General features: G+C 50.4%; 1 protein-coding gene across 1 annotated transcript; it reads right to left on the reverse strand.

The window, feature by feature from the left end:
- Window positions 1-419: 419 nt before the first annotated feature.
- On the reverse strand, window positions 420-5603 carry LOC135896309 (transcription factor SOX-4-like). The gene has a single exon (XM_065424671.1). It carries the CDS (start codon window positions 5265-5267, stop codon window positions 4008-4010), a length of 1260 nt encoding a protein of 419 aa, XP_065280743.1. The 5' UTR covers window positions 5268-5603; the 3' UTR covers window positions 420-4007.
- Window positions 5604-11505: the final 5902 nt, after the last annotated feature.

Consider the following 11505-nt stretch of genomic DNA (forward strand, 5'->3'; position numbering starts at 1 on the left):
CAAACGTTTGCGCTGACGTTAGTACACGGCCGATGACAGTCTGAAGTACCCTTTAAAAATCAACCGAGCAAACCAAATCGATTTAATCGGGTCTACGCAGCTGCGATTCAGTCAGTGCTGCTGCACGTCACAACCCTTTAGGTTAAAGTGCGTTCCGCTCTCCCTAAACCGGCATCCTGCCGCACGCTAGGCCAATAATTTCACGAACCCTTTCAGCTAGTGCGTATGGCCAGAAAAATAAAATGGTATTGAAGGACTCGGGTGCGAGTATGCTTGCTTCAAGTGGGCCGTGATGCTGCGCCTGAGAGGCAGGGTAGTGCTACATCCGTAACAGCCAGTAAGGACAATGTGGGCAGCTTTACATAGTTTATAAATCGTCTGCAGACGACACCGAAAAGAACAGACGACACAAGAAGAGCTCTTGATGGCACAATGCATTTATTCGATGCTTTCGTAAAAATAAAAAAAAAATCTTCACTATCGTACAAACTTGCATCGTGATGCCCTTGCATTTTTTTTGACATTTTTTTTCTCTTATTAAAATGTACAAATATACTTTCATATATCATCTATGCGCTGCGAAGATATATTTATAATATATAATATAATTATTATATATACTATTTACACTCATGTGGAAGGCCAGAACGTAGGGTCACAGTCTGCCCCAGCGCCTGACTTCTAAAAGTATGTTCTGTGGACTTTCACAAGACGAAGTACGAACACTGGCGCACACATTCACTGTTTCTTGAACAAAGGGCAAAACAAAAATGCAACACGGCGATACGTTCAGTCCAGACGACAACACACGAAGTTTAAAAAAAAAAAAGTAAAGCTAGATTGCCGAACAAACACTTCATGAGCTGCTTTGCACAAAATGGAAGGAAAGAAAAAAAAACTATCCAACAACACATACGCAGCGCGTATGAAACCAACACTGACTCACGCACAGAGAACGAAAATCACAACTGCGAAAAAAAAATAACGGAATGAAGAACAGACTTCAGGAACAAAACAAAGAGAAACTTCTCTGCATTTTTTTTATAACATTTTCATAATTGTTCGACAACATACTGACAAGTACTCTGCCATATCTGTGAAATTTTATCGACGATAGAACGGAGTTAAATATAACGTCTGGAACATACAAAAAGAAAACGCAAACGGTAGTTACCAGAACGCTGTGTCGCAGTAGAACTATTAACACAAATGAAAAACACTTTACTCAGACACGCGACAGGGAACTTGTTCTTTACCGCTAATGGTTTACAGAAACCTAAAATACGAACGTGACTGTAGCGTAGACGAAGTGGGAAAACATAACGCGGACAAATAAACCGACACGTTGCCAGCATCGTTCAAAGCGCACGGCCACAACAAACGTTACTTTTATTTTTTTTTTTTAAGGAAGAAAAAATAACTGCAAAGAAACGTCGGCAATGTTATAGGAGTTGTCCCGACGTGTCAATGCGAAATACTTTTTTTTTTTGCTTTTCTAGTTAATACAAATGCTTTTCTTTGAGTAAACAAGGTAAGATTCCTTCGTAAATGCTTTCTTTACAAGCACTGAGTAAAAGAAAAAAAAATTACACTTAACACGATTACAAACGCACCAGCTAGATGACACAACTTGCTCGCAGAGTTGCTCTTACCACTCTAGTGATAGGAATGGTGTAACGCAGGAAAAAAAAAAAAGCGAAACACTGCTACCGTTACAAATGAATGCAAAAAAAAAAAACGCTCATTAAGTTCGAAAGCTAATGCCCACTGATAAGTACACGCACACAACACTATGCTGCGTATGCGATACACGAAAAAAAAATCATAATCCAGCCGGTACAATATAACGGAAAGTAGCCCAGCCAACAAAAGTACGGGTCCACGCGCCGATGAGATAGCCCAAAAGACACCGCGACGACTATGGGTGCAATTGGTGTGATAAGGACGGGGACTATCACGTGATCAATACGCACAGATGATTAAATGGGTTCCACTTGTTGACAGAGCCCAATATCAAGAGAGAAACCCTGGTAATAGAATGAAGAAAAAAAAAGCGTTTAAGAGATGATCGTAGTTGCTTTCGGAATGATTTTTTTTTATATATATAGCCAAGGACACTTCACTAACTCTTGGAAGAATTATATGCCGAAGCGTTTCCATACCAACGGACATTTGTTATAGCTCTCAGCGTCAGAAACAACGCGGAGTGACTTTTTGGTCCAGCCGACTGTCGCGTGAAAGCCGGACGAGAAGACGCAAGCGAGTCAGAAAAGAGACGCAATATTTAGAAACACGTTCTGGTGCGTTCTCTCGTTTTTTCTTCACTCTTCGCTATTCACAGCTGACTCGGCAAAAAATGATCTGGCGTGTCTGCGCCAGAGCCGACATTGCAGCCACCGACTCCAGTTTAACGCCACCTGAGCCGTTCAACCAAACTTTTTCCGAGACAACTAAAACATCTACACACAAGAGGTTCACGAAAGCTTCCTTAGAAGCGGGCCCCCTGTACCACCACTTAGTAACGCTTTCTCGAGAGGACACTTCACTCCCAGAAGCATACCAGATACGAAAATTGCGGGAAAGGAACTTGGCAATAAATGACCAGCACTTCGAGAGAGGACAGCCTGAAGCACCTCCGTGGACATTGTCGTTTCCCCAACGACTGCGAAAAAAAAAAAAACGCTACGCCGCATTTTATTCGCGTGTATTTTGCCCTATGGTAGTTAACTGAAAAACGACTAGCGCGGATAAGTAACGCGCCCTGATGTACTCTAGACTTGATTAAACGCCACAACGACGTCGATTATTAGAGAACACGGCCATGGTGGGCGTCCTAAGAAAGCAGGCGACACTGTCGCGAGTAAATAATATCCGGCGGAGGTGTTTTACGGACAGGTTCACGGAGAGGGAAAAACAAAAAAGAAAGAACCGAAACGGCTTCAAACGAAAAGGGAGGTGGCTGTTAACGTCTGCCCGGCAGTTGGTTTAGAAGAAAACGCCGTCGCGAACAGACGCTCGCAGGTGGCAAATCCGTCACGGGACCTAGCCAAGCCACCAGCTGCCCTGCTCGACGTCCCAACGAACCAAGCGCCTGCTGCGTACGCTGTCACACAACGACTCCGCGCAGAAAGTACGCACCACCAAAAAAAAAGAGGAGAACGTGGAAACGCGAGAAAGACAGAAACAAGAAAAAAATGGGACAGGCTGGTTGTTGGTAGGAGGGGGGTTTGAGGAGGTGAGATCATTGCTACTCTAGCGCAACTAAACGCGCCAGGGCTTCGAGTTGAGGGCCGAGACGACCGGAGAGAAGATTCTTTTTTTTTTCTGGCCTTTTTTTATTGTTTTATCTCCTTCCGAGGTCGCGAGCGACGAAATGGGAGTGAGGCCAAGGGGGGACTCGAAGAGAAAAAGAAAGGGTTGCCGGAAACGCAAGCATCGAGGAAACGGCAGCCAGGAAAGACAAGAGGGGGGAAAAAAAATGGAAAGCGGGTGACGACATCCCGGCAACACGGAATTAAAGCGAGAAAGAGAAGAGAGGAAAGAAAATGGAACACGTGCTTGGCAATGTAAGCGTGTTTCGACAGCGGTATTTTCAGAGAACGCGCGGAAAAGTGTGTGCTAGCTAGGGCAAGCCCCCACGTGCAAGCCCGCCGAATATGCGATAGTGAAGCCGAAAAGCATGCCTTTCGACGCGTTGGACACTTCAGATAAAGAACAATCATTGTAGGCGAGGGACAGGGAAGGAGCTTTCGACAAGAAACGAGCGAAACGAAAAGATGGATCCGAGTTTTTTTTTTTTTTTTCCCGGGATACAGACAGGACTTCACGCTGACAATCTGTATAGACATTGCGAAGGGAAACCTGAACGCACACAGCGACGCGATAAAACCTTCGAAAAGGGGTGTGGGAAACAATTCGTGAAAGAGAGAAGCTACAAGGATGAGTTTGTGAGGAGTGACACACATACGGGATATCGAAATGGGTGCCCGTCGTCTCTCTCTTTTTTTTCAGCAGATGCCCGGCGACAGACTGTTTTCCAGCCATCCGACGCCCAGTATGTCGGAGACCTCGGGTGTGAGGTCGGGAAACTGGAAGTGGGTGGCCGAGCTGGAACTGGCACTATCCATAGCGTCCATGTCGCTCAGCGACGTGTTCATGACGAAGGCGTTGAGTTCCTGAGCGCCCCAGGTGGAGGCGAGATCGAACACCTCCGTGATGTGGTCGAGATCGGTGAGTTGCGTCGACGTGTCCGCGAATCGCTGCTGCTGCGGCTGCTGGCTCGAGTGGACGGACGACGACGAGGAGGAGGACGTCGTTGAGGACGAGCAAGAGGACGTCGTGCTCGAGGCCGAAGGCGAGACAGCGGCCGCGGATGCGCCTATGAGCTCGGCGATCGAAGGCTTCACGTCGACGACCATGTCTTCGTAGAGCGACACGTTGGTGCTCTCGGGAGACGCCGGCTCCTCGGCCGATGGCGAGCACGGCACCTTGGCAGGCGGCGTGAGCTGACCCGTGGCGATGGGCACGTGCTTGCTGCGGCTGATGCTTTTCTTGAACTTGTCGTCGATGGTGAGCTTCAGCTTCAGCCGCGGGTTGCCGCCGTTCACCGGCGCCACCGATGCGACCTGGACGCACGACTTTTTGGACGACTTGTGGTGGTGATGGTGGCTGCTGCTGTGGTGGTGGTGATGACTGGAAGACTTGTGATGGTGGCTGTGGTGGTGATGGTGCGAGGAGCTCTTGTGGTGGTGGTGGTGGTGCGACTTGGAGGACGGCGCCGCGATCGTGGCCACCTTGGCCACGGCCGAGTGGTGGGAGACTTTGGCGGGAGCCGCCGCTGCGGCCGCGCGTTCGGGCGCCTTCACGGCGGTCGCGGCGGCGCCGCCAGCCTTGACCTTCTTGCGCGGCCGATACTTGTAGTCCGGGTACTCCTGCATGTGCAGCAGCCGCAGCCGCTCGGCCTCCTCGATGTACGGCTTGCGCTCCTGATCGGTGAGCATCTTCCAGCGCATTCCCAGCCGTTTGCTGATCTCGGCGTTGTGCATGTCGGGCTGCTGCTCGCAGATCTTGCGCCGCTCGATCTGGCTCCACACCATGAACGCGTTCATGGGGCGCTTGATGTGGTTCGTCACCTTCTTGCACTGCGTCGCGTCCGTGTACGGCGTCGGCGAGTTCACGTCCACCTTCAGCGACCCGAACGGCTGCGCGCAGCGTCGTTTCTGCTCCATCGTATCCGCGTCCACACTACCCGAGCTGTGGGGCACCATCCCTGCCGACGCGCTCACACGGCACACATCAACGGCGGCGAAGAGCGCGAAGCACCACGTGCGACCAACGAAACCACGCCGATGATCGTCTCGATGCTTGCGGTAATCCGAGGGCCGACGACGTTATCCGTTCGCGATGCCTGCACCGAGAAGTGGGAACTAGTCAACAGACGAGGCGAGCCAACGCGAGGCGCCGTGCAGCTTCGGTAATCCACGAGGACTGAAGGTGTAGCGCGCGCCAGCCGCTCAACGGTCAAACTCGCTTCCGACACGTGCAAATGTGTCAAACTCCTTCGCGCGCGCTAGCCAGGGACCAAATGAGCGTGCGAGCGGGCAACTGCCGTCGCTTTTATCGACGCGCGCTCCGGATGTGACGTGTTAGATGCGCGGACCAATCGCGACGCGGGGTGATCGCCCCAGCCAAGGTTGAACACTCCCGCGACGAAAGTTGCCTGTCAAGGTGCGCCACCCCGAGGCGGCGACGGAAACTAACACGGCGCGGCAGTTGAAAGCCGCGCAGAAGGCAGCAGGAACAGCAGCAGGCGGCTGCGTGTTCGCGGCGCGCGTGCGAGCGACCGTCGCCGTCTGTTTCGCGCACCGCGATACGTACGTACTCGTCAGCGCAATGCTCGGAAACGCCGCTTTTCTGGATTACTTAGCGAAATATTGGAGTGTTCGCAGCGCCATTAGTATAGTAGCTGAGCGCTGTGTTTACGATTGCCGCTGATTATATTTAAAAAGAAATTACTACCTTTTCTAAACGAAACTATGATACGTCGGGAGCGGCCATTGCGCGTTATTCACGAGATTTTCGGTTCTTCCCGCATTGAGTCAGTGACAGTGCTGGATCTAAATTTTTCTATTTTGCTTCAAAATAGAAACTTCTTAGTCCTATCACATCAGAAGATAGCCACAGGCCCGCGACGTATGAAGAGGTGGCATGTGTCGGTCGTTTCCGAGTTTTAACGGTTTCCGAGTCGTAGCATCGCTTATGTAACCAGCAGTTAACAGAAGTCACAGTTGTATGACGAATAATCCAGCGAACTTCCATTTCCTCGCTGCTAGAGTCGCAAAGGTATTGTATTTTTAAATTCATGTTCTTAGAAGACTTTCGCAATATTGGCGCATAGTTTGGTTATAATCACGAACTTCAAACAGCTCGTGCGTGTCGCGTGATACGTAAGGCGGCACTTTGGAACCTCAGCGATCGGGCTTTACTGCAAGGCGTGATGAGCTTTACGTGTTACTACGGGCGCACACCATGCAGTCTACACAACCAACGGCTCCACTTCGCTTTCTTGCTCAATCGCATCACGAAGGCGAGTGATCAAGAGGGTGACGGGTAGCCTTTTCGATATCATTCGCTTCTCCCACGACGATTCTCGTGCCGGTGACTCACGGGAAGCTTTCGATGGGGATCGAATTACTCTGTCGTGATTGGCTGCATATGGCAAGCTGCGGAAGGGAGCCAATGCGATCGAGATACGATCCAGATTTAGCTCTATCGCAATCGAAAGTGGCCCGTGTGGCAAGGGTACGAATACTGAGCCCGTTCGAGAGCACTTCCCCCTGCCTCTTACGCAAAGCTTATTCGCAGTGGACGACGATTACCAACACTGCCTTGTACTGCGTCAACTCGGCGTAGCGGAGTTCGGGCACCGGAAAGAAGAGAGCCGAGCCGGCGTTTCGTAGCGCGTACCAACCGCCAAGGGCGCGGGTCAGAAAACGAGCACTGGTGCGCAGCTTGACTCAGGGGAGCCAGCTTTTTTTTCTTGCTGGGAAAACGTCCAGGCCGCGCGCCGCTTTTCGACGCGCTTGCTTTGCTGGTGTGCCCCGACAGAGAGAGAATAGAGGAGAGGGGGGGGGGCGGGGGTTCCGGGAAAACAAGAACACAAACGGCAAAAAGGCAAGAACGGAAGGTTCTAGGGGTGGCGAGAGAGGAACGGACGCGCCCGCCTGCCTGCCTGCCCGCCCGAGGAGCCAGCGGCCTCCAAACAAGTTCGCTGGAAAACAGTCATTCTCTTTGCCGCCGCAGCGCAGGGGCCAGTGACTGACTCTTCGCCTCTCGTTTCTGCGGCGCCGCGGCGATGGCTGGGCTCTGAAAAGGCGCGCGCGCTCGCCGCAGCTGACGTCGCTCGCTTCGCCCCCCCCCCCCCCCCACGTCACTTGCATGGTCGTCGAATTGCCGACGCACGAGGCCATCATTGCCGACGAGATAGGTCGGCTCGAGCCTTCTAGGTGTCTTGCCTGCCTGCGTAAGTTTGCGTACTTAAAACTACTAGCACATACTTCCACACATGCTTTGGGATTGTACACAACAATACCCCGACACTGACCCCACGTCGAGATGGCACGCTGCCCTGCGTAGCTCCAACCTTGACGACCAACTCTGGGCGACCCAGCAGGCCTGCGAGGCGGCGAAGAGGCAACACCTCGACGTCCCCACGTGGGAGGCCTAGGCCCAGCCACCACCTCTTGCTGGTTTCAATAAAGTTTATTCAGTCAGTCAAAACGACTAGAGGCAAATTCGTCGCTGCGATCGTTCCGTTACCGCGGGCATTAGTCCTAGTCTCGGAGAGCTTCCGGTTCAAATTGCTAGCGACAGTGGCCTACTGGGGCTGCATAGTTCGGCGAGCATGGAGAATGACCATATGAAGGAATGAAATAAACTAGGAGATTAATTAAAGATTACAGAAAACTCTAACCAAAACGTACTTTAATTTTGTGGACCCGGCGTTTCGCAATCCGACCGGCTCCTTCTTTGGTGGCGAGATGGCGTGAGGCATCTTTAATTTTTCCATATTTATATATATTTTTTCTAAGGCTTTGACAGGCACGCGGACATCTTTCGCAATCCCTGAGAGACTAAAAACTTCGCGGAAGGAATTCGTCAACGCAAGAATGACTTTTTGCCGCCTTAACGGAGAACGCAGTGCGGTGGCAGAACACGGCGATTTTTCTGACGACCAGTTTAGCCCGGATGGCGCCATCGTTTTGGAGAGAGAAAACAACCACCGGCGGTGGCTCCCATTGGATTCCTGGCACATCCAAAAGACAGGAACACTTCCGCCGTTTACTCTCAAGTCTGCTAAAAATGCCCGCCTGATTGTCACAACGTTCAAAAAAAAAAAAAAGAACGAACAACAGTACTGCCACGCCTCACACCATCTCACGCCTGAAGAAGGAGCCGCTCGGGTTACGAAACGTCGGGTAATTTTTAACATTAAAACAAACTTTGGTTGGAGTTCGCTCTTTAAGTCAGTTGTCCCCATCCAGGCGGACGTCAGCCGAATGCTTACCATTGAAACTAAGAGTGAGCGTTACGTCACACCACCAGCGTTGGCGAGCGAAGCCGTTGTGGTACCCTTCGCTTCTTCAACCCCCTTCCATTATCGGCTCAACACGAGGCCTCCGAGACTCGGCGTATTGGGCCGGGAATGTTTTGGTTCCCGGTAGTTTTTAATCAATGCGCATTTGTTCGGGCTCTGCCTGCAGTGTGCCAGCACTAAATCCCACCGCGCACTCTGACGCATCGCTCAACTTGTTGGGCCGATACGTTAGGCCGAATAGAATTCCAAACGTCGGGCTAATAAAACTAACTTATTTGATTGGAGTCAGTCTGAAAGTCCTAATAAATTTCCCAACCAGACAGGTAGTCCTGTCGAAATGTTTAGCTTCAAGTTTGGTTTCAATCTTGTCGCACGGTTCTCCCTCCCAATCCTTTCCGTCCACCGCGGGAACGACATAGTTACCTGAAACAATCCTTCCGGCTCTGTAACTTCCCAAGTTTATCATTTTCAACAGAATATTACGTTATAAGTGCCACAAATCGCAATGACTTTGCACGCGGGCAGAGTCTTGTTGCCCCCATGCGTTGGGATTTTCTTGTAGGAATGTCTATGAGGTTCAGGGATAAAGTATTTTGAAATTCGCGGCTGCCTGTATTGTCTATAACCAAAGTTGTAAGAGAGAACTATGGCGCTGCGGCAGGTCAGGTACCATATATAGGATTGTACTGCTACAGAAACCATGACTATTACGAGGGTTCGTCAAGATATTCGTGCTTGAGGCTTTAAATGGCTCCTATGACGTTATCTACTACGCTTTGTTTCCAAATTTCTGAGGAATAATTATTTTTCTAAATGCACGAAGCAATAAGTTCCTGCGAACACGTACCATCATTGCGAACTGTTGCGTTCACAACGTAATATTTCTTCGGAAGTGATCAATCGCGATTGCAGAAGGCTCGGACCGCGTAGTGAGCTTCGTTATCTTGAATGTTTATCCTGGATAGACGGCGCGCGTTATAAGAGGGGTTTTTGACCGAAGATGTATCGCATGCTCTCGACGTTTTTCTAAGAATACGCATCTCTCTAGTATGTGAGTTGCGAAAGTGCTTCGAACGACGCACCGTGACGAATGTCGGCTGCGCCGCGATACTTGCAGTTCCCGTAGAGACCGCTATAGCGCCAGAGCTCCCTGCAGTAATCTTCGTCAGAAAACTCTGCGGACGTGAGCGTGGCCTCCGTGATCGGCCGGCGCGCACGAAGTCGCATCTCGGAGGCCATCCATGTGGCAGTCGAATCGCCAACACACGCGCGGCCACCATTTACGGCGCGTTGGGTTGAAATGCCTGCCTTGATCGCGTCGCTCTTCGACGACGGTGCAGGCGGGAGAAGGAAATAATGTTGGCGATGATGGCAGGAGAAAACAAAACAAACGAGAATCGGCGTTACTGTGCGTTGCACACGGATTCGAAGAAAGAACGAGATACTTCGCTGAACCAGAGCGTTTCCTTTCGTTGATTTCTCCGCGGCTTTATTGGAAGGCGCTGCGTACTACACAATGGCTACTTAGTAGGCGGGCAGCAGCAAGCCAAGAAACATTCTAGATCGCTCAGGGTCCGCAAATCTTTTTTTTTTTCCTGACGCTTCAAGAAGGGATCCGGGAGAGGGGGATTCCTTTTTATGTTTCCTTTCTTTCTTAAAAAGGATTTTTCTTTATTTGTGCATTATCATTGGTTTTGCTGGCCTCAACGTGTCCACAGTCGCCTATAAACAGCAACAAAAGGAGAAAAAAGAGCAGTCATGCGGAGCCTCGTAACTGCAGATTAGCTAACATTGTCTATCTGTTTCAACAGCTAATAAAAGTAATTGTCTTGCCAACTGGGTTAGCGGTGTTTGCTTTCCACGAGATTGTTTGACATCCCATCACTCATTGCTTTTTCGCGTGTTACTAATAAGAACAATACCGCAACTTTAGTTATTTTTTTACTCTCATTTTGCAAACCAAAGGCTAGAGAGAATAATCACGTTTCAATATCAATACATCATGCCTCTTCGCGCTGCCCTTATATTACTGTAGAGACGCAAGAGAGAGAGAGAGAAAATGATAAAAGGAAGGTAGGGAGGTTAACCAGGACTGAGCCCGGTTGGCTACCCTACACTGGGGAAAGGGAAAGGGGGACGGAAAGATGAAAAGAAGAGAAAGTCCACTGGAGATATCAGTCGGTCACTCAGTCCGAATCACAGGCGCTCACTCAATCCGGTCGCTTTCAAATACCGCAGCAGCGCTTTTGTGGCCTTTTGTAGCTGCGATATGCGAGGCCATGGTCCCAAGATCTTCTGCAAGGTGAACGGCTTCCCATCCAGCTGATTGAGAGCTGTGCAGAGGTCTTGCCTTTCGTTTTCATAAGATGGGCAGTAGCACAGTAGGTGTTCTATGGTTTCCTCGACACCGCAGACGTTGCACTTGGCGCTATCAGCCATTCCAATCAGAAATGCATAAGCATTTGTGAATGCGACTCCCAAACGTAAGCGGCACAGCACTGTTTCCTCATTTCGCCGAAGACCTGGTAACAGCCGCAGTTGCATAGAGGGATCGAGGGAATGCAAGCGATGGTGAGTGAATTCAGATGTGTGCCACTTCTCCAATGTCAAAGAGTGCGCTAGCTTGCCTAAGTGTTGGGCTGCGTCGGTCCGCGATAAAGGTATTGAAACAAGGGTTGCTCCTTCGTGTGCTTTTCTAGCAGCTTCGTCAGCGAGGTCGTTGCCGGAGATACCGCAATGACCAGGCAGCCACTGAAACACGACGTCGTGTCCTTTCGCGATCATGAGATGGTGCATTTCTCGTATCTCCGACACGAGTTGTTCACATGACCCGCGACGAAGAGATGCCAGAAGACATTGTAAGGCTGCCTTGGAATCGCAGAATATAGCCCACCGATTAGCCGGTTGGT

The sequence above is a fragment of the Dermacentor albipictus genome, chromosome 6, assembly GCF_038994185.2.
Source record: "Dermacentor albipictus isolate Rhodes 1998 colony chromosome 6, USDA_Dalb.pri_finalv2, whole genome shotgun sequence".
NCBI lineage: Eukaryota > Metazoa > Arthropoda > Arachnida > Ixodida > Ixodidae > Dermacentor > Dermacentor albipictus.

Excerpts from the sequence above, each read along its gene's own strand:
- LOC135896309 (XM_065424671.1), bottom strand. The coding sequence starts at position 5,267 with ATGGTGCCCCACAGCTCGGGTAGTGTGGACGCGGATACGATGGAGCAG.